The 26,395-nt window shown below is 42.7% G+C and overlaps 1 protein-coding gene across 4 annotated transcripts in view; it reads right to left on the bottom strand.

Moving 5' to 3' along the window:
• The window catches only part of DVL1 (dishevelled segment polarity protein 1), a 125,544-nt gene that overhangs the window by 20,913 nt on the left and 78,236 nt on the right, over nucleotides 1-26,395 (bottom strand). For all 4 annotated transcript variants that reach the window (XM_018553101.1, XM_018553103.1, XM_018553102.1 and 1 more), the window contains exons 5-10: nucleotides 14,024-14,156; nucleotides 8,914-9,007; nucleotides 7,416-7,485; nucleotides 6,977-7,116; nucleotides 3,153-3,229; nucleotides 1,239-1,306 (exon numbers count right to left, since the gene is read on the bottom strand). In XM_018553101.1, coding sequence (XP_018408603.1) covers nucleotides 1,239-1,306; nucleotides 3,153-3,229; nucleotides 6,977-7,116; nucleotides 7,416-7,485; nucleotides 8,914-9,007; nucleotides 14,024-14,156 — 582 coding nt within the window. The remainder of the gene's footprint in view (nucleotides 1-1,238; nucleotides 1,307-3,152; nucleotides 3,230-6,976; nucleotides 7,117-7,415; nucleotides 7,486-8,913; nucleotides 9,008-14,023; nucleotides 14,157-26,395) is intronic.

Consider the following 26,395-nt stretch of genomic DNA (forward strand, 5'->3'; position numbering starts at 1 on the left):
CATTAGGTGCGTGCACGACGTCATCACGCATACGCGTAATGACATCATGTGCAGTTAACATCAGCAGGCCATCTCGGTCATGGACGCCGGCAGAGAAAGGAGGGGACATTTATCTGACGTGATAAGGAATGCTGCCAAGTCCCCTCCTCTCTTGTACAGCTGTCGGGCACTCTATGACTCCATGACCGAATGCCCGATTTTTCTTGAGGGGGTGACACCAAAATGACTGACCGAGTCATTTTGGTGTCACCGAGTGCCCCCTTGTGACTCCACTGCTACATTTCAATTCCCAGATCTACATCCTGCTGAGGCCTGTTGCATGTTATATTATGGGGAATGTAACAGTAGGAGCTGGAACACACAAAGATGGGCAGGAACAGAAAAACCTCCCGGGCTGGAAATGATGGCAGGCAGATGTTGGGGTATTCAAAACATATTCCCTGGAATTCATAAAAAGTGTCGCAGACACTCTTTACAATTGTGTCATGCCTCTGCACAACAAATATCAGTGGCTGCAACAAATGTATGTACCTGTGGAAAATTAGTTCATTAATTTGTGGCACTGAGGCATGGTGGGGGGTGGCACTGAGACTGGAGTGTCCATACCGCAGACAATTGCTGCCCAACCCTCCTTACTCCAACATTACATTGGTCTTAATTAACTCCGAAATGATGGTATTTGTTATTTAATTTATCACAGCCATAGCGACTTTTAGCAAATTCGTCATATGTGTCAATATTGAATGGAACTGCCCCATAACTATTATAAAGTTGGCACAAGCGTTCTAGATACAACTTTAATGCCAGGATTGTGTTGCAATCGCCCTCACTGTATAAGGGGCCAGGGGGTGACTTAGCCCATCATGCTTCATCTATACCTAAAATATCCTCATTGGGTGGACTAACCCCTTATTAACAAATAACCTGATTATTTGCCAAATGTCAAATTTCTCACTGGCAAAGCCAGCATGGCCTTTGGCACTCCTAATAAGAAAAGGTAAAAAGGTGTCAACAGTACAATTCTTGTGATCTTAATTAACAGCGGAGCTCTCCTAATTCTGAGCAAACTAAGCAGTGCAAAGATCAATGATGATATGCAAAGTGCGGTAACCAATAGCACCCAGAATTTACCTTGCATCGGTTTTAAGTTGTTCAACAATGATCAATCATAAGCTCTTACCTGTTATACAGAAATCACCAGGGCAGCTGTACTGCTGTGGGTATAACACATCACTCACCTCGTGGGATGGTGAAGTAGCTCCTAGGTGTAGGATCCCAGCATTTTGCTACAGTCAGGCTGATTGGCCTGTAGAAAGGAAATACGGCACACAAATGATAATCTATCTTTATCTGCAAATTATTACTGAGGGCTCATTCACTTTAACACCCGTTCAAGAAATAGGTTGCGGCTGTCATAGGGACAAGAAGACACACACAGCAATAAAACCATTGGTGGAAGTTCTAACCCTCCCCAACTGTTGTTGTATGTGTCCTCACTGGAGAAATATGGGAGATATGTTGTCAGCACAGCTTCTGCTTCAAAATTATTCTTTATTGATGTTCCTTTAGCATATGGAAAGAAAATTTAACATTTTAGAACCTCAAACCTTCATCAGGCAAAATGATGATGGTCACTTAGCTAGAGTAAGGGTCCCTGCGAGGTTCCCTAGCGTTGCATTTTCCTTTGATATGCTAAATGAACATCAATAAGACAAATTTCTGTAACGCAATTTTTGGGAAATCTTCTTTGGAGATACTGACCCCTTTGTAGTGCAAGCGCAGCTCCAACTAAAACATTTTAGCTTGAGCATGAAAGAGATAATCTGACCACCCTTGTTACAATCCGATTGTATAATCTCCTTTAGCTTTACCAATACAATGCAGTATATGTTTGGGTACAAATTGAATGGCCTGTATAGGCAGGTCTTTGCACTGGTTGCATGATAGAAATCAGCCCTGTCTATGTCGTTCAATACATCTCTTTGTGAACACAGGTCTCATTTTTGTAGCTCACCCACAAGGATCTTAATGACCATTCCGCTCTTAATTCATAATACCTGTGTCACTTCTGTCTTAATTTAATGCAATACACACTGGGAATGGTTGCCATGGAGACAATCAACCTAATGACATATGCATTTCATTGAAAATGTATTTATGTGAGCCCACTCTAATGCTCCTTCACACCAAAGCAATTTTATACATTTGGGAGGCATGGAAACCAATACGAGAAATAAAACACTCTTTCAGCATCACTTGCTGTATTCTTGTGCTGTCTTATTTCCTCTTAAAGACGAAAGTCCACAGTAGATGCTTAGGTGATGGTTATGGGGGCCAAAGCAAGTCACATTTTTCCCCAGATTACATTAAGAGTAGGAAACATTAGTTACAAATGCTATAATTTTAAGATCTTTTGGCAGCTGAAGACAGCGGATATAAGGTTTTGGTTACTGGAAGCGACAATTGTACACACATGGCAGATTTCCTGTATAAAAAGGTCATGGCTGACAACAACAGGTAAGGGTTTGTTCACACTATCGCATTGCAGTAACACACGCTGGATGTGCATTGTGTTAGGGAACCCGTTTAATTTTAAACTGGCTGCCAATGCACTAAAAACAGGACATGCAGTGCACAGATGGTTTACATTTGTGCCCTATCGTGTGCTACAAGCATGTGCGTAGCTGCCTAGGTGCATTAATGTGTCGCACTGCAATTAGCTTCATGCCTGACCGCACTTCACATGAATGCAGTGTAAAAATGTGTTTAATCGCAACATGTCAGAATGAACCCTAAGGCCCCATTCAGACATGTTTTGTTCAGTGTGGGGCATTACCACATGTTATGTCATGTATTAACGTGTTGTGTTAAAGCAGATGATTTATTTGAATGGGTCGCCAATGCACCATAACTGACCAGAAAATGCAACTGCAGGGTTTTTTTTTACGTACCACCTAGTGTATTACTATACATTGAGTGTGGCGCAACGCAGTTGTGTTGGAGGTGTGTTCATTTGCTGTGTTGGGGTGCCATTAACACATGCAAGGGCGGTCCACCCAAAGGGATTTTCAAAGGTTTATATATTTATCTTATAATCTTATATACAATATAGAAAATTGAACAATCACTATAGCCAGTTGCATTAAACTTACCCAGGCTTAGATACAATTTCCCTCAAGACCCTGACTGCATCATCATTGCTCATGTTCTCAAAGTTCACATCATTTACCTGTAAAGTTAAAAACAAACAGAATCTCACTATTGATATATAATCTATTATATCAGATGTCAGATTAGATTAGGATGGATAGATAGATTTTTTTTTATTGGATAGAGTGGAAAAAGTTACATTAAAAATTAGAATCTCCTCTGTTTTTTCTGGGGCAGAGAGCTTATCCTCCTGACAGCTAACATAGACAGGCCAAAATCTATGCAAAAATATATATTTTTAATTTGATAAAGTGGGAAAGGAGTAAAACCTCCTCTGTTTTTTCTGACACCTGTCGAACACACAGATAATGAAGGGAAATCTCGCTAACGGGTCAAACAACAATAAAAACATGACAGGGATTATAATCTTTCCCTAGTCTATCCAACTTTTTGAACTTTTTTGCCAGATCTTTAGCTTAGGTTAGTTAGGTTAATTAGCCTCTATACTGAGTGCTCCTGTCTATTCATAAACTGTGGATATAGTTCCTATGTCCACAATCATGAATGAACAGGAAGTGATGTAGAGCGCTTCCTGTTCATTCATTAATTGGGGCACAGTAAGCATGCTGTGTCCTTAGTTATTTACAAACACTCAGTGATCAGCTGATTGCTGAGTGCTTGTAAGCCGCTCCCCGTCCTGACTCCTCCGCCTGTCCCAGGGGGCCGAGCGGGGCGGGAGGAGAGCTGATCCTCCAGACAGCTAACATCCTGACTATGCGCCTGTCACAGGAGCCGAGCAGGGAGGTGCAAAAGGAGAGCTTGGCCTCCTGTGACAGCTGTCTCTGCTCCGCTATGCATCCTGAGCTGTCTCCTTCCCGCTCGGCCTCCTGAAACCTTCTCTCCTTCCGCTGGGCACTGGCCTGTGTCCCCTCGGATCCCCGCTGCTTCTGCCGACACTGGCGGGGGAGAGCAGTGGGCAATCGGAGGGGACACAGACTGGCCCCCAGTGGGAAGGTGAGAAGCAGTCAGGATGCACTAAATTTTCGGCTGCATTTCTGGCTGTTCTGGTACTTTCCACATTCTGCCCAAAGTACCATTTTCAGCCGAAGTTTCGGTGCATCCCTATTTATAAGTATACTCATAGGTAGAAAATGAAATCTTTAAAGTGTAACTATGTTGAGGACGCCTCCAGGTCGCCATATTACATTGATTTTTTTTTACAGATTTAGAACATTACAGCAGCGGCAGTCTTAAATGGAAAGGTCATTCTTAATAACATTACATTTCAAAATGTCTTGTGCAACAATTACATTTATTATATTCATTTTTTAAGATTGTTTTATATGTTTGAAGCTACTCTTTAAGTTTGGAAGGTGTGCCTGATTGTATAGATTCTGTATCATATTTTATATGTTTATTTTTATCTATTGTTCCAGCAAGCTGTATTCTACTGTCTGTTCGATCCATGAAGAGTGTATACAATTCAGTCTTTATACAGTCATTATACAGACTCTATGACCACATCCTGCATTCTGTATCATTTTCTCTTGTTCCTGTTTGTTAGTGTTAAAATGATAAGTAAAACCTTCCAGAAAATCTATATTCAGTGTACGAGACTCCTTCCCTGGTCATATTAAAATGCAGCACTTTTATCCTGCATTCTCCTTGTAAATAGGGAGGTTGGAGAAAGGGGAAACAATTCCCAGTATATATGAAGCTTAGTAATATCAAAGGCAGCTGACATGAGCCTGTGATGGCATTAAACCATCCCCTGTGTATTCTCAGCAAAGTCAAAGAAACACAAGTAATCTTGTAAATGACTCCTGAGGCTGTGTGATAATCAGCCGCATGTCAGCTGCTGTTTGGGTAGTGATACCGTACTCTTTTCTTCCAGGACGGTGGAATGCTATAAGACATTCTCTGAATAACACAGTGTATATCGAAGGGGGGTTACAATAACTCTTAGCACCCAATCACAGGCTTCCATCCTTCATCTTTTTTCGGTTACATGTACCTAGGCTCTTCAGAACCATGATTTGGACCGCTCACATTTCAAGCTCCATCTTAAAGTTCATGTTTTGTTCTAAACCTGTTTTAGAACCCTCGGAAAACAGCTAAATACCCAGATGTAATACAAATATGGGAGCTGGTTTAACTATGTTTAAGTATTGGTACTTCTGTCCATCCAGGGGGCCTGTGCATGCACTCTGCAAGCTCCTTTCAATCCTATGGAGAGTTCGTACTCCCACCCCGGTGTACAAATCTCAATAAGATTGAATGGAGAGTTGAGAACGCAACTGCAGGCCCAGCTGGCAAGATTTTAAGTGGCTCTATGCTGCAGACAAGCAGATATTTTGCTGCATTTGGAACATTTGAGTATAATGGTGGCCATACACCCAGCGTTTTTTCCTATTCAGTTTGTTGGGCTGCATGAAAATAAAAGCTGGGTGTAGCATTAAACAAAATCTTCAATTCCCCCATCTACATTGTTTAGCACTTGCTAGCTATTGTATTCTGAAAGCCAGCACCCACCACTGTCAGAATACATAAACAGTAACTGCAGCTGACTGAATGCAGTCACCGTTCGGCAATAGTTATCAGCCTGGCTACTTTGACATAAGTCATTTAAAAAATAAACTTTTGTCAAATAGAGGCGTGCCAGCAGGGCCACACACTACTTGAGTCAGCAGGATTCAAACACATTTCGAACAGTGTATAGCCAGCTTAAGACTGGTGGAGAGTGGTGTTGCTGTAGACATTACATAAGTAATAAAAGTGACATATATATATATATATAAAATATTAAATATAAAAGGGAACAGCAGAGGGATGACCTCCTTAGTGTCCTTCTTCTCCTCACTGTCCATTCAAAAGCTAGGAGGTGACCAAGCTGAACTAATGCAACACAGGAAAAATGAGGTCTCCCAGGGAGGTCATGAATGACTGCAAGGCTGAATCGGCCAAAAATGCAATCCATGTGTCCCCAGCTTAACGCAACATGTAAATTGCCAATATTAATCAATAAATATCACATCTGCATTACGATGAAGAAAACAAACTAAAATGTGAATAAGCGCACAGCGGGTTAGTGGTCCCTAAGATGAAGGCAATTGGTGAAATGAGATGTTCGGTGAGCAAGCTCCTCCTAACAGGGAGAGGAACCCTGCAAATCAATACATAAAAATAAACAAGTAATAGGAGCTCTACTACCCTGGAATGGATGATGATTACTGATGTGTGAAAAAGGACAGTTAGACTTACAGTTTGAAGACAGCTGATGTGTCAGAAGTTATCATGGCATCTGAATGTCGGATGCTTGGGAAGGAACCTCCTTCCATCCATCCTTGGATTCAGGTTCCTTCCCAAGCATCCGACATTCAGATGCCATGATACCTTCTGAGACATCAGCGGTCTTCAAACTGTAAGTCTAACTGTCCTTTTTCACACATCAGTAATCATCATCCATTCCAGGGTAGTAGCGCCCCTATTACGATGAAGAAGTTCACTCACTTCACCTTTATCCAAGTTTAATGCAACTTTCCCATGACAACCTGCAGCCAGATTCAGTAGGGCTACTGCTGTGCCTCTAGGCTGGACCTTAGCTGACTGCCAGTCCTGCTATGCAGGTTCCCTGTTTCCAGGACATTATGTAAGGAAGGCGCAGGAGTGTGAGCAACTGGTGCACAGATGCCAGGATGAGATTCAGAGGCTCTGTGGGAAGAGGTTGTGTCCCCTGCATCTATTGAAATGGCAGCTTGTCATGTTTTATTGGTGTGCATACTTCATTCTTTAGAGAAACAAAACCACAAGCTGCCACATACTATACCTGTAGAAGCATATCTCCGGGTTCAATCCTGCCATCTGCAGCCACAGCTCCACCCTTCATGATAGATCCAATGTATATTCCCCCATCTCCGCGGTCATTGCTCTGCCCCACAATACTGATGCCTAGAAAGTTGTACTTCTCTGAGTAGAGGAAGGACAAATGAAAAACATTTAATATATAAAACCAATGGGCCAGGCTAGGAGCTTTCAGCATCAGCTCTGACATTATTATTATTATTACATAGTATTTATATAGCGCCAACAGTTTGCGCAGCGCTTTACAATATAAGGAAGACATTACAGTTACAATACAATTCAAGACAAGATGGTAAGGAGGGCCCTGCCCCGGAGGGCTTACAATCTAAAATTATATTTTCCCCACACTAAAATAAGACGGACCTCCACCACTAAGGGGGTGACGCAGCAGATCTGGTACTTACCCATGTTCAGGGTGACAGTGATGATGTTTAGCGACATGGTTGAGTCTGTAATGCTGCTGAAGGATGAAGACTGTAAAGGACATAGAGCACTATCAGAAATACAATCTGATTATATTACCATGTACATTTCATATATCAGGTACTTAAACATTATTGTCGCCGGGATACATTTACTTATGTGGATTTCACGTGTCACTAGAGAAAGTCCTGACAGCACACGGATATATGGAATTGAATCTTTGTGCTAAGGAACAATCAGGTGACAATGTGCTTCACTTATGAACAGGGCCCCAATCAGGGGGGTACAGCCAGCATTCAAGTAAGGGGCCCCAGCAGCTTGGGGCCCCAGCACCAAGGAGTATATGCTATAAAATATTATGTACAGTCCAGTTGGTACGGTCCCACTCCCCCCTTCTCTGTACAATTGGTACCTTCCTGTACGTGCAGGAAGGTTTTCAGGGGGCGGAGCTTATGTTTTAGCTGACCGAAGTACTGAAGAAAGGCGGGAGCAGAGCTGCTGTAGCAAAAAGGTAAATGTTTTAAAAGCTTCCAGGGGGGTTGTTGCAGATACAGCAGCTGGTTGCCCGATGCTGGGCTGGGGGGGGGATATTTGCAGATGACAGCAGCCGGTGCCCAAGGTTGAATAGGGCCCGACGCTGGGGTGGTGGGGGAGGTTGGGTGAGCTTTTACAGAGGACAGATTGGTGTCTGAGGCCCGACGCAGGGGGAGGGGCAGCGCAGAGTACAGCAACTGTACCAACACTAAACAGCGTCCATTGCACTGGGGTTGGAGGGTTGGCAGGGGACAGCAAGCGTCAGTGTCTCCTGTGCGTCGTCACTCCAGTGGCGTCTGTGTCGCCTGTGCGTTGTCACTCCAGCGGCGTCAGTGTCGCCTCTGCGTTGTCACTCCAGCGGCGTCAGTGTCACCTTTGCGTTGGAATACACATTACAGTTTCATATATTAAGTTGTAATAGTGTTGCAACTGTAATTAGTGTTACAGTGGGCGGACTCAATGGGACAGCCAGTGGACAGGTGCAGTGTTGGTAGGGTGGCGTGGGGCCCAAGCATAAAGCTGTGTAAGGGGCCCCAAAATTTCTGATGGCTGCCCTGCTTATGAGATGTGAAGGATCTTAATTTGCAGTTTGTCGAACGTGCGGCTAAAGTAGACAGTGGTCAATGGCGAATGACTGATAAAGTCAATAGGGCGAATCCTTTTAAAGCAACTGCTAGCAGTGGATGTAACATTAACGTGGACCTAAAAGGAGGAGGAGTTTAAGGAAGATTTTTGCAAGTAAGCTCATAATGGATTGTCAAAAATAACTATTGTTTGAACTGAGTGATGTTATAAAAGAAAAGTGTGTGCTGTGACTTGAGATCTGTTTTAATTATCAACCTATGAATTGGAAAAATGACAGCTGGAAGCTGACAGGTTGCCATAGGCAACAAAAAGATTATCTATTTACAAATGGTCAGCCAGGGGAAAAAATCCATTACTTACTTTATCGACCTGACGCATTTTCTGCTTCCGTCTCCTCCGTTTGTGCTTGCGGATAAGACGTGAAGATGTGCTTTGTTCTGTGGAACTACTTAACCTGTGCAATAAGGAAAGCTTATTACATTTCATCATTAAAAAAACACCATACTTCCACACTGGTAAAAAAAAACAGAATATCTGTAAAACATGTTTTAATTTTTTGCTTGTTTCTCGAGTCGACAAACCAGTACTGGGTATTAACAGTGACAGGCTTTTGGCACGCAAAGCCATTATAATGACATTTATGAAGTCACGTGGGTATTAGACCAAGGCCAGGACAAAGGAAGGGCTATCATAGGGGTAAGGGAAATCACTGTCCCCTAAAGCAGGGTTTTTGTGAGTTATTTTTTATTGGCTAGTGTCTTGTAGGTGTTCCTGTTCCCTTGGAGCATTGTCTCTACAGCAGTTACTCTTTTCCTTGGTGCGACACCATAAAATGGAGCAACGGGCTTTGGAAAATGTATTTTGCTGTAAGAAAATGCCTTTTGAATCCTTTCATCTTCAGACCTGCATGTCCAGGTAAACCTATGAAATTCCTGTGGTAATTAATATGCTTTTAGGATGACAGTTATTTCACATTGCCAGCAGCCATTACTTTTTTCCCCCCTGAGAACCACCTACATACTGGTGAAAGACAGGCATTTAATGTCATACTTAAAACATAAGTTTGGTTGATAACAATCCTTCACAATCCTTCTTGGATGTTGCATGCTTCATTTATGAACTGATGGCACACTATAACAGAAGGCAGCATCATTTTACCCTAGTGATGTTGTCATGAAAGTAGCCCTGCTCAAAGGGAGAGGAACCAGACATAGTGTAGGCGCAAATGGATAAAAACCAACACCAGTTATATTATACCTGAGCACCCAAAGACAATTTGATGTATAGCTGTATATCCTTTTGCAGTAGGACAATATGCATGGCTGCGTATCTCAGGACTAGGAAAATAAGAGGAGCTGGCCACTTTTCTGCAGAAATGAATCAAAGGTTTTGTCTGAATTTAATGAAGCTTTTCAGGGTCCAGAAGCTGTGGCCTACAATGCCTTTCTTACCTCTATCCTCACAATGCTGGTCAGTGAATGAAAAGCTATTTATAACCTGCCCAATCAAACTATTCATCTGATCAGTGCCTTGAGATCACCCCTTGTGGGTTTTTTGTTTAACCCAAACAATACATCAATTGCTACCCACCTAATATATAAGCCACTGGGTGCCTAAGGTCTACAGACAGGTTTTGGGTGGACTGTACCATGTTATGGTCATTCACTAGACCGTTAGAAAAAACATCTCCACTCCCTAAAGTCACAGCCTCATCCCTCTACTTTGTAGCTATGACTGACTTGCTTGGCTTTATTCCAAACAGTGGTGTCACCCAACCAGTTCTTGATTCTCCGTATTTTCCTATGGAATCCAGGAGAAGCAGAAAAAAGCCACAACTTGTCATGAAACTAAGCTGGATAATACATGATCATGATGGAGGGGTGGGAACAAATCTGACTAGGAAATCATCCCTTTCTTTGTCTTTCGTTAATCTTACCCTTTGGGTATTTATTTAAAACTGTTTGTGGTTTCCTCTTAACCTGTCCATATATTTGAAGATTGGACTTTGTGGGTGGCCTGATGTGTATTTGGCCATACTGTGTACCTTAATAATGCAGAAGTTTGGCTTCCACACGTTTTTTTAAGGCTGTCATTCAATGCCCAGATGGATATATGTTAATGTCAAATGCAAGGGATGGCGCATTCTTGGCTTATTATCAGATTATAGTCAGGTCCACAAGCACCTAATCTATGTGATAACGGCTGTGTGCATAGAAATTCTTCACTCTACCTGAGCTGGATAACTGATCATTTGGATCCACTAAAAGGGAGGATAAGGTCAGTCCTTGTGATTGTAACCAATACTCTGCCAACAGTTTGTGTCACCAGCTTAAAGGAGAACTATGAGGCGAGTGCTTTTTACTCACCTCATAGTTCTAGCCGACCTGTGACAATGAGACTGTCACAGGTCGGCTCAGTAGATCGGGAAGGGAGCGAACACATACCGGCGTTCGCTCACTTCTCGATCCTGTCACGGCAGAGAGCCGTGACAGTGGAGGGACTGGATTCCCCCCTCCCCGCTCTGATCCTCCAGCGCTGACTGGCGGAACGGACGGGGGAGGGGGCGGGTACAGCTGGGTCTGCCTCTAGATAAGCAGAGCCAGCTGTCACTCACGCAGCTGGGCAGATCCAGACATAATTGTCGGGATCCGCTTCAGCGTCTCAGTATATATATATATATACTGAGCTTAGGGTGATGGGAGGACGCTTGTTTGTGTCCTCCCGTTACCCTAAGGAGAACTATGAGGAAAAGCCCTAACCCCATAGTTCTCCTTTAAGCAGAAGGAAGGAAATAAAGATTCTGCTGGGAATTGTAGGTACTCTTACCGAAAAACCCATGGTTTAAGAGGGCTGAGTCTGTGCCTGAGTTTTTTGTTCCTGTCTATGCCCACCCTAGATATATTTTTTCCTTTGTTTCTATATGGAAATCTGCACAACAGGGACACAACCATCAATAAAAAACTAAAATAGATTCTAATCCTTCCTTGCTTTAACAATACCCTTAAAAATGTTTCAGTGGGGTAAACTTTAAAAACGCAGATCCACTTTCAACCTACAGGGATTCAAGTCAGTTACATAAAGTCAAACTGAAAGTATGAACCCCTTAAAAAAAGGAAAGAACTCCGGCTACGATACATTGCGCTTTGCTTGTTTACCATCGCTACAAGGTCTTTTTTTCACAATAGCATTTGTGGCTTTGTTTGTAGCTTTGCTGTGTCTGTAAGGATTTACATCACCCAAACCGTGTGACAGTCCATTGTAATTTGTCTCAGCTTTCACGGTTCTATTTGCCTCCAAAACAAACTTTTCTCTCATCTCACACACTTCCCACCCTTGTCAGAGCCTACAGATCTGCAGCCCGGGGGAACAAAGCTTGATCTCTGAGCTCTGAGGAAGCCAGATGAGAAGCAGAGAGGGGAGACGTGATGACAAGCCATTGCTGGGGAAGAGACACACCTTGACCACATCCAGCTATGCCGAATCTACCTGTAAGACCGATTCAGGTTCTGGCTTGTCTGACACACTCAACAGTACAAACAGGCAAGTGGCCGCTAGCCCTAGCAGAGTCGTGGAAGACTTACTCCGCTAAACACACATCTAAGATGGCTATTTAACACTACCTCATTAAAATGAAATGAAAACAACATATTTTCTTAAATTCTCTACTAAATGCTTAAGTATCTTAGTGAATTTGATAAGTATTAGAAAGTTTACAGCTAAATGCTAATCTGCTTACACACTCTTGTGTCATTAGCCATGGCAAAAGCAACAGCAAAACCCACTAACTATGCAAGGGAATTTTTTCTTGGGCTGCCCATAGATGGCAAATTATTGCCCAAGATATACAGTGACTCAAAAAGTACTGCAGCCATTGGGTCAATGTGACAGCCAGGCAACTAAGCTAAGATCTTCAGAAGGACGTTATCAATGGCAGCCCCTTTGCAGGGTAGATCAACAGATTTACAGAATTGCGCCACCACCTACTGCTTATATCCACCTTTGGTTTGCTTTCCCCCATGCTGTTGACCCGACAGAGAGAAAGTGAAATACCCAGTACTTTAAGTTATAGGACAGCATATGCACAATGCAGTGCTACATGCCCAAGTGGCCAATCACTAAGCCCAAGTGCTGTCACATGGTGATGATGGAGTCCCTAGCCCTGTGTAAGATCTGTACAGGTTGAATTCCACTTCACAGTTAGAGAACTGAAGGAAAAGCAAGTATAGCAAGGGGAAAGGAAGGTAAGTATGGGAGGGAGCAAATAAGGAGCAGTTAGTTGAGCAAAGGGATAATAAGTTCAGGGGAAAGCAATTAACTGAACAGGGTTGACTTAAAGGAGAAAATTCAATCTGGAAGATTTCGTCATCAAACTCCACCATGGTAGTTCACTTGATCAAAGGATATGCTAAGTGGGAAGGTCCGCCTAAAATTATCACATGATCAGTCTCGTTGTTGTAAAAAGAAACATTACACTCAATTTATTCCAACTGTCTCAAATTATCTATTGGATTTCTACAGAAAACTAAAATGCATGTTGGCAATTTTTTTCACTTTCAATTTTCTTGAGTTTGGTGATCATACAGTTTAAAAATATTCAGTTGCTTTGGATTAGATTGTAACATGTGAGGTATATCAGACTTTTATGGCATAGAGAAAAAAGTAAACAGAATTAACTAATGGGTTGAACAGGAGAAATCACTTGATTCCCCCATCCATGCTAAACAGTGTGAATGGGGGAATTGTCCCTGCCCTGCTGCGCATGCAGCTGTCAGAATACCTGAACACTGACTGCAGCTAACTGGCAGCAATCATTGTTCAGAAGACTTTTTTCTATCTGGTTCCTTTGATTTTTCAATTGATGTTGGTTGAACTAGGTTGAGTTGGCAGGGCCACCCATGGCACGCATTTGAGCCGTATATGGCCAGCTTTGGTATGTGCTGCTAGGCGGTGGGGGGTTAAATGAACATCTTCCTTTGCCCTGCAGGGGCAAAGCATATGTTTACTTTAAATGCAGTAGTCCAGACAAGCAGTTAGGAGTCCATTCTGATCTGCTTTTCTGGTCTGCATTCTGATGTCATGGGTTGCTACATTGAAGTGGAGCTTTACATACAAATGAAAAATTTACAAACAAGATGTTCCTTTATTACAGAAGAGATAAACTATGTCTCTTCTGCAATAAAGGACTCTTACCTGCTTGTTCACAATCTTCTTGACAATGTACACTGATCTGCATATGCATGTTCAGGAGTTAGTCATCCCAGCACAGCCAAAGAAGATGACCAAAGATCCCAAACTCAAAAAAAGACCGGGTGAAGATGTCAGCGCTGGTGAGAGAGTGATGTCACTCGCGGATGTGACATCTCTGGAGGGGAGGTGAGTATAAGTCCATTTTAAGAAAAACAATTCTATGCTGAAAAAGACCAAAAGTCTTTTACTGCCCCCTCCAATCGCCATCCCCTGTCTCTCGTACCTGCTAGTGTTGTCTTCATCAGAGTCCACAAAGCTACTGGACTCCAGCTCGCTGCTCATCACGGTGGAAGCGCTGTCATATCCTCCAGGGTCACGCATGCGCTCCACTTTGGGGTGCCCATTGATCCTCGGAACTGGCAGTGAAAAAAAGAATATGATGAGTTGAAACTCAGCAAACAGCTATCGCTAAAAAAAAAGCTTTTGCTATCAAAGCAAATGTAAATCTAGTACTAAAGACAATGCGATGTAAGGTACAGTACATTAAGCAGAATAACAACAAGTGACAGGGAGATACAGATGGCAGGAGCAGAAATATCAACCTCTAACCCACTAAACATCCTCCTTTAATCTGAATGAAAAATGGATGATGCTGACAGGGCCAGACCACAAAGCTGAGAATAGGCTGTGCCTTTAATCAGGGTAATAGACTCCGTCAGTTCCAGACCGTTTGATGTAAAGTGTCCTGACTGATGAAGTATCATTACTTCAAACATAGTGTACCTCCTTCATCAATACCTGTAACTGAGCACCTTCCATCATCCGCACTGCGGGCCTCATGCATGAAAAATGTCCTCTGCAACCAATCAGATTCTCCCTTACATACTTCAGCGGCAGTGTGGCGGAAACTGGCCTGTATTCTGGAATTTTTAAGTAAGAGGCTCAGGGGCCCAGTTATAAAACAGCGCTATGGCCCTACCACGGTTATACTGCTGCTTTAAATAAAAGCGTATTTATACAGCACGGTGGGGGCGATTCATTAAGGCATTTGCAACACATTTCTTGTGGTGTGGATGTAGTCAGAAGCCTTGCGTCAAACTCATAAAACCTGTACAACACTCTCATTGTTAGTGCCACCACATGCATCAAATTCATGTACGCTTTTACTGTTTGTCGCTATTGTTGTGACAAATTCAAAGAACTATTCCACATTGTGGATAGGAAAGTGGAGGTAAATCCTCTTCCTTGCCGGAGTAAATTGTGTTGCATTCTTGAGATAATTCAGCAACAAAACTTTTCTGAGACAATTTTGCGACAGATTCATACACACCTTACTGGCACATTTGTGCCGCCATTTGTCACACAGATTCCTAATGTGTATCTACAATACTGTTTATGAGTTACTCAGAGTGTGTTTAGTTGAGTCCCAAAGTATGCAAAACCCATTCATGGAAGAAAAAAAAATAGGGAGGAGAGAAGCCGATCATGTGACCTGTCAAGGTCATGTGACCAGCCACTCCATTAATCATGGAGTGTTACATATAAATTATGTATGTATAAGAGAGGTTTTTACAACAGTAAGGGCCCATTGACATCATTGCAATGCGGTACGGTGCACGTTAGCACATGCATAGTAATGCATGTTAGAGTGATGTGCTGCCATTGACTGTCACTGGTACCTCAGCACTTTAACTCAGTGCACCTCTGACACACATACACTGCAGCACACCAAAACACCAAGTAGTGCACTACCATGCGTTGCATGCTGTGTCTGAATAAATGGTGCATATTCTGTTTTTTTTTGTCCGCTCTGGTGCGTTGCCGGCCCGCTCTGGTGCGTTGCCGGCCCATTCATTTGAATAGGGTTACTTAACGTAACTGCCAGGAGTTCAGCTTTTCACCTGATATGGAAAAATACAGCCGAAATACCAAAATTGGTGCAATACAGCCGAAATACCAAAATTGGTGCCTGGTTGATATTCAGCACAGAAGAAACAATGTTGTCAGCCATATTCTGACTTTCATATACTGATAAGTTGCCAATGGTAAATAGCAATAACCCGACAAAATGGCTTCCGGCAGAAGATGAACATTTCCAGCGGTGCCCGGTAAATAGTTTGGCAGCCTGTCCAGGCCTCACACAAGCAAGGCAGGTAATACATATTAATTGTAAACTGTATTATCTCACTGCGCTGCTTTTTAGTATTACATTTCTCGGGAACGTACAGCAATGTGGAATTACACTTTGAAGTGTGAAGAAGACAATTTGCTCGACTGTTCATAAAGAAATCTACAGAACTAAGACTAAGCTGAGCATGTAACAGGCTTATAGGGGAGTATGAGTGTGTGATCTTATTCCAGCCCCAGTGCGGGCCCAGGCGCTCTGAACACAATGCCTCTCAGCCACGAGCTGGAAAATCATTCCTATCACAAAACAAAACACCACCTAATCTGTTTTTCCAGCATTTTATCTTCACACCCGTATTCAGTTTCTTCACAGTGACGTATTGCAGTATCTCAGGCAGCCAGAGTGGGGCCATACCAGAACACAAGACAAGCTCAAGCAGCATGAATATATGTAGCTGACAAGATACCCTTTAGTGGGTGGTGCAGGCAGGCGGAACTGTACTGTATAATTACTGCAGGCAGCCGGTACTGTACTGTATAATTGGCTGCAGGCAGGAGCTACTGTACTGTATAATTGGCTTCAGGCAGGAGGTACTGTACTGTATCACTGACTGCAGGCAGGAGGTACTGTACTGTATCACTGACTGCAGGCAGGAGGTACTATACTGTATCACAGACTGCAGGCAGGAGGTACTATACTGTATCACAGACTGCAGGCAGAAGGTATTGTACTGTATCACTGACTGCAGGCAGAAGGTATTGTACTGTATCACAGACTGCAGGCAGGAGGTACTATACTGTATCACTGACTGCATGCAGGAGGTACTGTACTGTATCACAGACTGCATGCATGAGGTACTATACTGTATCACTGACTGCAGGCAGGAGGTACTATACTGTATCACTGACTGCAGGCAGAAGGTATTGCACTGTATCACTGAATGCAGGCAGGAGGTATTATACTGTATCACAGACTGCAGGCAGGAGGTACTATACTGTATCACTGACTGCAGGCAGAAGGTATTGCACTGTATCACTGAATGCAGGCAGGAGGTATTATACTGTATCACAGACTGCAGGCAGGAGGTACTATACTGTATCACTGACTGCAGGCAGAAGGTATTGCACTGTATCACTGAATGCAGGCAGGAGGTATTATACTGTATCACAGACTGCAGGCAGGAGGTACTATACTGTATCACTGACTGCAGGCAGAAGGTATTGCACTGTATCACTGAATGCAGGCAGGAGGTATTATACTGTATCACAGACTGCAGGCAGGAGGTACTATACTGTATCACTGACTGCAGGCAGAAGGTATTGCACTGTATCACTGAATGCAGGCAGGAGGTATTATACTGTATCACAGACTGCAGGCAGGAGGTACTATACTGTATCACTGACTGCAGGCAGAAGGTATTGCACTGTATCACTGAATGCAGGCAGGAGGTATTATACTGTATCACAGACTGCAGGCAGGAGGTACTATACTGTATCACTGACTGCAGGCAGAAGGTATTGCACTGTATCACTGAATGCAGGCAGGAGGTATTATACTGTATCACAGACTGCAGGCAGGAGGTACTATACTGTATCACTGACTGCAGGCAGAAGGTATTGCACTGTATCACTGAATGCAGGCAGGAGGTATTATACTGTATCACAGACTGCAGGCAGGAGGTACTATACTGTATCACTGACTGCAGGCAGAAGGTATTGCACTGTATCACTGAATGCAGGCAGGAGGTATTATACTGTATCACAGACTGCAGGCAGGAGGTACTATACTGTATCACTGACTGCAGGCAGAAGGTATTGCACTGTATCACTGAATGCAGGCAGGAGGTATTATACTGTATCACAGACTGCAGGCAGGAGGTACTATACTGTATCACTGACTGCAGGCAGAAGGTATTGCACTGTATCACTGAATGCAGGCAGGAGGTATTATACTGTATCACAGACTGCAGGCAGGAGGTACTATACTGTATCACTGACTGCAGGCAGAAGGTATTGCACTGTATCACTGAATGCAGGCAGGAGGTATTATACTGTATCACAGACTGCAGGCAGGAGGTACTATACTGTATCACTGACTGCAGGCAGAAGGTATTGCACTGTATCACTGAATGCAGGCAGGAGGTATTATACTGTATCACAGACTGCAGGCAGGAGGTACTATACTGTATCACTGACTGCAGGCAGAAGGTATTGCACTGTATCACTGAATGCAGGCAGGAGGTATTATACTGTATCACAGACTGCAGGCAGGAGGTACTATACTGTATCACTGACTGCAGGCAGAAGGTATTGCACTGTATCACTGAATGCAGGCAGGAGGTATTATACTGTATCACAGACTGCAGGCAGGAGGTACTATACTGTATCACTGACTGCAGGCAGAAGGTATTGCACTGTATCACTGAATGCAGGCAGGAGGTATTATACTGTATCACAGACTGCAGGCAGGAGGTACTATACTGTATCACTGACTGCAGGCAGAAGGTATTGCACTGTATCACTGAATGCAGGCAGGAGGTATTATACTGTATCACAGACTGCAGGCAGGAGGTACTATACTGTATCACTGACTGCAGGCAGAAGGTACTATACTGTATCACTGACTGCAAGCAGAAGGTATTGCACTGTATCACTGACTGCAGGCAGAAGGTACTATACTGTATCACTGACTGCAGGCAGAAGGTATTGCACTGTATCACTGAATGCAGGCAGGAGGTATTATACTGTATCACAGACTGCAGGCAGGATAAACCAGCATAGGAATGCATAGCTAGATTCCTATTGGCTATTTTACTTTGCAATAGCCAATAGCAAGCTGGCTATTGCACCTGCCCTCTGCTGCTGTCAATCAGCAGAGGGGGACCTGAAGTTCTCCATCAGGTCCTCTTCGAGGGATTGACAGCAGCAGTGGGTGGGTGCGATAGCTAGTTTGTTATTGGCTATTGCAAAGTGAAATAGCCAATAGGAATCTAGCTACGCATTCCTATGCTGTTTTTTTTTTTTCTGACTGACTGCGGCTCCGATGTCAGAAAAAAAAAAAACAGAGCAGGGTAAGGTTTACTCTGCTCGATTGAGCAGAGCAAACCTTTCCGGGAGAAAGTGTTTCTCTCCTGGGCGGCCGGGAGCCGCTATCTAATAGCGGGAGACTGCCGGAGCATCCGGGAGAGTTGGGATGTCTGAAACCCACTACAACCAGGCTCAAAAAAAGCACTTCACAGGGTCATTGGGTCTGCACTCCCTAAAGTCTGTTCCATGTATCTTCCTCTTTCTTAATCTTTACCAATTATATTCAGAGAGTCCGTATTGGGGTGTTTAGGAATTCCTCTCCTGCGCCACAAGCAGGCGTTCTCAGATCATCAGAGTACCCACAAAGAGAGATTAGGGTGGGCTGGTGCTCTACAGCAATTCTCAATGAGTACACTCACGTATGATGAAACAGGCGAGCTGTTCTCCCTGTGTGCATCTCAAGGCATTGTTATAAATCCAGACTAGAATGCACTCCAGGAAACTTCCCATATCATTTTCTGCACTGGGTTGTTCTCCTTCTATGATGGAGTAGAATGAGCCAAATGAAGCCTATGCCGAGCTAATGTCGGCTTTATCAGCTCAAACCTGAGAAATGGAAGCTACAATTTTAGTTAAGATCACAGCATGGAAAAGCACCGCCTGACTCTGCCAGGAACCGCGTTCACTAAACACACCATAATAGGAACTAGAGATCTACCTAGACAGACTCCCATGTGGTGTGCTTGCCTGCACCTGCAAAACAATACAATGTTCCTGGATAATATTTTACAATGCTGGCACTATGTACTCATTTGCAGGAAGCATTTTTGTTTCTGTCTACCACAGGGTTTTTTAGCTGATTGCTGGTAGAACTGACATATTTTCCAGATCTCTACTGAGATGTACAGATGAAACAATGGTGGTTCTGGGAAAGGAAACCTCTCATAAAAGACATTTACAATAAACTCTCAGTTATCTGGTATTCAACTAACCAGAACTCTCATCTAACCAGAAAAAACAATCCCCTGTGTACTCACTGGTCTGCTGGTCTGCGGCATGTATTATCCTGGAAATGACTGCGTGTTTGTTTGTATTAATTTGCTTTTGATTACTGCATTTCAACATTAATATGAAGTCAATACAGAGTTTATGTTATGAAATGGTATGGGGTATGGCATTAGTTAGACCTATTTTTAATAGCATCTCTCAAGCAACCAGAAACATTTTGTCCGGAATCTACGAAACCCCGTGGATGCCGGATAACGGGAAGTTTACTGTATATGCTGCCATTGCTGACCTACTGACTTCTGAATATGCTAGATGCCTTGCTGTTTCTGGCTTTAATACTTGCTGATTCACAGTGAATTCAGATCTCCTGGCCTGCATACCTGTTCCAGACAAGTGACTCCTTAACTATTTATGTCATTGCATCAGTATGAGAGCCAGGCCACCAGCATTTTCTGAAGGGGGTCAACATTGGTAGCCTACATTCTTCTCTCTGCACAACTTTGAGGTTAGTCACTTCTGTCAGTACGCAGTTATCCAGTTAAAGACACAGGTGACAGTTGACCAATATGTGTTACTGGGAAGCTGCAATAGCTTCTACGGCAGAGAACTTCCTAATTGATATTGGATTTATTCCTCAATGAGATAATTGGTTTAGGAAGTGTCTGCCAACACCACTTCACCCCTCTTCCATCTGCATATCTACAAGCATAACGTTTGGACAATACTGGTTGTGAGCCAAGTTCCCCATCATTTTACTTAAAGGCACTCAGATGGTCCATGCATATACATCTTTCCTTAGCTGTCTATGGTTGACTTGTGGGGAATCCTGTTCCCTTGAATATATGCCCCTCCAACCACTGATGATCACCTTTGTTGGAATCCCCTGCAACTACATTTGTCTGTTCGAGCCGTGGGTATAAACCCTGTGTAAGAGTTAATTAATTACCTGCCCACCTTCCTTAGAAGTGTTCAGGCCTGGTGATTAGTTACTTAGGAAGGTATCTTGGAAGAAAGGTGAAAAGGTTCCATACCCAGAGGTAGCAAGTATGTTTGAGGGTTCCAACAGAGGAATGAACTAGAGGATGGAGAGGGCACTGAAGGTGGGTATCAGTGGAATGAGAAAGGTGGGGATTAGTGGAATGAGAAAGGTGGGGGTAGGCTCTCAAGAGTGCTGCACAGAGGCGTAGTGGTTAGCACTTCTGTCTTGCAGCACTGGAGGTCCCTGGTTCAAATCCTGGTCAGGACATTATCTGCAAGGAGTATACCAGGTACTCCGGTTTCCTCCCACACTCCAAAGACATACTGGAAGGTTAATTGGCTCCTCTCTAAATCAGCCCTGTATGTGTATGTGAGATAGGGACCTTAGATTGTAAGCTCCTTGAGGGCAGGGACTGATGTAAATGTGTGCTGTGTAGATTGTCGGCGCCATATAAATACCAATAATAAAATACATAAGAGAACCTGTCATTTTGCCCTGAATGGGAAAAGCAATAGATTCTCTTTAAACTGGCCACTAACGAAGAGAACATTCTGACCATCCCTCTCAGCTTTGCCCTGAAATACTTTAGACAGTACCATATGTTTAGTATATGCTAGCATAACGCATGCTTTGAACTGAGATAGCACACAGAGATAGCACTTTTAAACTTCAAGGGCCACTACATTTAACTAACACCATTTAGGTTAACATAAAATAATGTATGGATGTGTATATAATAATATATACTATATAATAATGTGGATGTCATGGATGTCAATGTCATGGATAAATATGTCATATCAAGCTATTCTGAGAATTGGGAATGTGTGTAGGAAATCCTACATGGCCCACTAGTTCCATGACCATCACAACTGAAATCATTGGATGTCTTGTATATTTGGGGTCATGTATGGCTTGGAAACTATCGCTATGCCACATTCATTTTCTAAACTGCCTGTTCTGATCACATCCACAAGCACAGTTTTACACATCCACTCATGAATGTTATTAATAACACGTGATAAGCCAATTAATAAAAAGGATGGGAATTGTAGTTAGTGGCCGGATAAGAACATTTTGGATTCTAAGGGGTTGCGGGAAATTTTTGCACCCTCCTGAAGAAAAGCCCAGTCTTGGCTGCAACCTCAAGGAACCCCTTTCCCCTGTCCACTGTATGAGATTATACTGACCACTAGAGTATAGAATCTCATGATTGATACACAAGCCCACACATTTTTAAAGGCACACAGCAGTCAAAAATCAAAATAAAGCCTTTTGAGGGACTACAGGGAGCACAACTCATGGCTTTGATTTGTCATCCAGGTGCAGCTGTAGAGCAACAATCCACCTCAATCCCTACATGAGTAATCTGGTGATCTGAGAACCCTTTTTGCTAACCTGTCTGTAATGCAGGTAAGGTATTCTCAAACACACCCACAAGAAGCCCCTCCCATACAGACAGCCTGTTGCATGCATGACTGAAATTGATTGCTAATGCATGAAGCAGAGCAAGAGAAAGTTATTAGGAAGCAATCTGACCCACCCGGCGTGTGAGAAAACTGTCAAACTGACCATAAATTGTAAGATTTCCCCCATCCAAACCGCTAAAGAGTGTGGCTGGAGGAACCTTCCCTGCTGGATATTCTATTCTAAAAACAGCTGATAGGATGCAGTCATTTTTTGACTGACAACTCTCCCTCGGGCAACTTCGACAAAAGTCGATTAAAAAAATGAGTTTTGTTAAGCAGGGTGGGTGGTGCTGGTAGGGCCGCTCATTGATCGAATGTTGGAAAATTCAGCAGGAAGTGCCCAAAATTAGCATAAAGTTGAAGATAGAAATCAGAGATAAAGTGGGTGAACTTTCTGACTTAATCACAGCTTCATTGTTTACTGAATAGTGCTGGAAGTTCGGTGACTTATTCATCCTTTTGCTGCCATCAAGTACAATGGAAAACCCACAGTAAGAAGCCAATAAAATCTACAACGCACATATGACATCAGACCAGGATGATAAGTTAAGCAAGTCATGAAAGGTTGAAGTAGATATCTAAGCAGGAGCTAATGCAGGCCATGATACCATATAGTCCTTGTCCATCCCACAGCATGACCACTATAAAAGCCATCAATGATCCTGTGTAATACCTACAGTGACACACACGTGGCTGGACTTCTGGGTGACATCGCACAGGTTCTAGAGGCCACCGCAAAGCCAAATGACCTCTTTGTGTGGATCTCCTTCCATGTACTGGTGGATTATATGAAAAGTGGGATCGTGGACGCTGTGAAGGGCTCCTCCCAAAGCATTCCAAGAATGAAGACGTAACCATATTAGCTCCTTAGGCAGAGGCATACAAATCCAGAAGACACTCCTAAGTTAGAGTATTACATGCGGTGAGGTGTTGCTAGTTATACAGGAACAATAACAAGTGCTGGGAGGACAGCACAGATCAGATCCTGCACTTAGGCATGACACTTTTCCTCTAGTATTCTGTCCATCAGATGTCTGATAATCTGCAATGATGGTGAAACAGGAAAATAAGAATTGGCATTTGGGTGAAGTCCCAGATTTCCCAATAACCCCAATATGTTACAAACATACCTAATAATCTCTCAATAAGACCAATACATTCCTAATAGGTCTGTTACACACTCAACCCGACACTTTAGGCTATTTTCTTTTCTGGTCGAATGTTCTTCAAATAATCAAATAATTTGGGCAATAGTAAATCAGGAAAATACTGCATTATCACCACTAGATGGAGTCGAGGACAATAGGAAATGAAGATATCTTAGTGACAAGTGATATGATGTAACAATTCTACTAGTAGCAATGGTTACATTTATCTGTGAATTCCCTCCAGTCTTCCCTAGAATTGTTATATTGTATCTTTTGTTATGAGATCTATTAACTTCCTGTGATCCTCAGCTCCATCTAGTGGCCATAAAGTAGTATTTTGTCGATTTACTACTGCCCTTAATATTTGAACATTCGACTAGAAGAGAAAACAGCTTTAAGAACCGTCAACTTTGCCTCATTCTCACCACAGCTGGTTAATAAGAATGAATGTATGTGCAGGTTTCCTGGATGGATAGGCATGCACACTTTTTTTTTAAATAAATATACCTCTACACCACTTATTGTGAAGTATTTTGAACATCACATCCCCCCCCCACCCCATATTTATACATTTGTGAAAACTACAAATGGACATTAAACTAACACTAAACTCAGGAGCTAAACCTTAAAAATACATTCAAGTCTCTTAACTATTAACAAAAATGTATGTTATTTGTGTATCACTCGGCTGTAGATCATCAAATCATCTCTGAATTGGTGCTGACACTGTCCTTCCTTCTGGAGGGGGGCTGCTTTTGTTCCTCATGGTCCCTGTGTGTGTTGTAAAGTGGTCACCACTCCAAGCTCACTCCTGTGATGGACTACAATCTCAATACAAATTAGTAAACTAAACATGAGATTGTAGTCCATCACAGGAGTGAGCTTGGAGCGGTGACTACTTTACAACACACACAGGGACCATGGGGAACAAAAGTAGTCCCCCTCCAGAAGGAAGGAGAGTGTCAGCACCAATTCAGAGATGATTGGAGGATCTACAGCCGAGTGATACACAAATAAGATACAATTTTGTTAATAGTTAAGATACTTAAATACATTTTTAAGATTTAACTCCTCAGTTTAGTGGCTCTGTACATTATTTTGTAATCTATTCTAATAATTGACTCCTTTACAAAAATGAAGCGCACTTCATAGTTTTCAAGTCCTGGTACATCTGAATCATCCCCATCAAATAACCCCAAAAAAGTGATTTTGTCCCAGAAATTCTGGCCTTCCTAAATTGTTAAAAAAGATTTTTCATTCCACACGGTTCAACTGTTCAACTGTGTCCATTTAAATCTTATTACTTCTGAGTCTCTTTAGGTCAGAAATAAAAATGGAAAAGAGTTAAATTTTCTCGGACCTAAACGTCATGGATTGGAGATAACATGATGTTAAAGGACACACAAGGATACATGGATGGGCACGGACTGCCCATAGACCTTACACGGGTCTGTTATGCTCCGTTTTTGACATCCCTTCCGTTCTGCTCTGATTAAACAGGGAGTCTGTTCACGGACCTATCGGAACAGATGCCACCTGGGTGAAAGGGGACTTAGGGGGACAGATACAGCAATAAAAACCTCCCAGGGGTCCCAACCCCTCACCACTCTATCCAAAACTAAAAAAAAAAAGCTTTCAGATGTGTACAAGCAAATTATATAAACATAACTGTTCTTCTACACTCTACATACTATATATGTCATGCCAAGCCCTTGGTAAAAGGACCTTCACTTCTCATTATGTCTCTGTTCAGAATAATTTGGTGTGCAGCAATCCCAGGACAATTCATCACTGAGATAAGCAATAAGTGATAACTTTTTTTTTACTTACAATAAATTTGATATATCTTTACGCATGGTTCGATATATCTCTCTCCACAAACCCTTTCTTTTTCCCCCTTTTCTCTGAATAAGTGATAACTACTAACTGCACTACATGGCTACATGGCTGATGTTAGATCTGAAGCTTACCACACACATTACAATCTGATTGTACAATCTCTTTTACTTCTACCAACAACTATGTAGACGTGGGACCTGTGTAATGAATACAGATTGATTGGATAGATCCCGTAGGTTCTTCTTATAATTTAGTTTTGGTAAATCAAAAGTTTACAAATAAAGATTGTACGGTCAGACTGTAATGTGTATGGTGACCCTAAAGGAGACTGCGCAATCAGATTGTATAGTGTGTGGCCAGCTTTACAAAGAGAAAACTTCTAGAGCTATAAAAGAACATTATGTAGTGTTTTGCAAAGCAAGAAATAAACATGATACAGAGGTGTGAAGATCCTGCTTACAAGTACCTGTAAAACATATTTCTGTGACCCCATTTCTATACATTGTATCCGTATTTCCATGTTACTTACATTTTCTAGGTGAACACTGTCCAGTACTCCCAGTACACAATGCAGCTACATTCCAGTAACTCCCAGCAAAGCTACCTGCAAAAACACACTGCTACCTCCGCCTCCTCCAGTCCATGCCCCCCCCCTCTCCGAGTCAGTGCCGTCCCTGTGCCCCCAGCCAATGACAGCACAGTATGTAAATCCCCCCCCCCCTTTGCGTTGAAGCTAGATGGAGCCTAAAGTTGTGTTTTTTTTTGGAGAATTGCGGCTTTAGAAGTGGCTGTCCTGAGGGTATGAGTGAGGATGGAGGGAAATCTCTGATTGTCTCATAGAAGCCGATCTACTATGGCCCTTCATTCTAAGGAAGTGATTTAACATTCTCTTTGATGCCGGTATAACATGACCTGTGGTCCCCACTGACAATGAGGGCGATACATTCTTACTAACAGTAGTAATCAGGATCTTTGCCTCCTCCACCCTCATTAAGAAATATGCTACAGGACAGAGGGATTTTTATTGTGCTCAATTTTAAATATATCATCCCAAAATT

Source organism: Nanorana parkeri, unplaced genomic scaffold (assembly GCF_000935625.1).
Source record: "Nanorana parkeri isolate BGI_ZX_2015 unplaced genomic scaffold, ASM93562v1 scaffold109, whole genome shotgun sequence".
NCBI lineage: Eukaryota > Metazoa > Chordata > Amphibia > Anura > Dicroglossidae > Nanorana > Nanorana parkeri.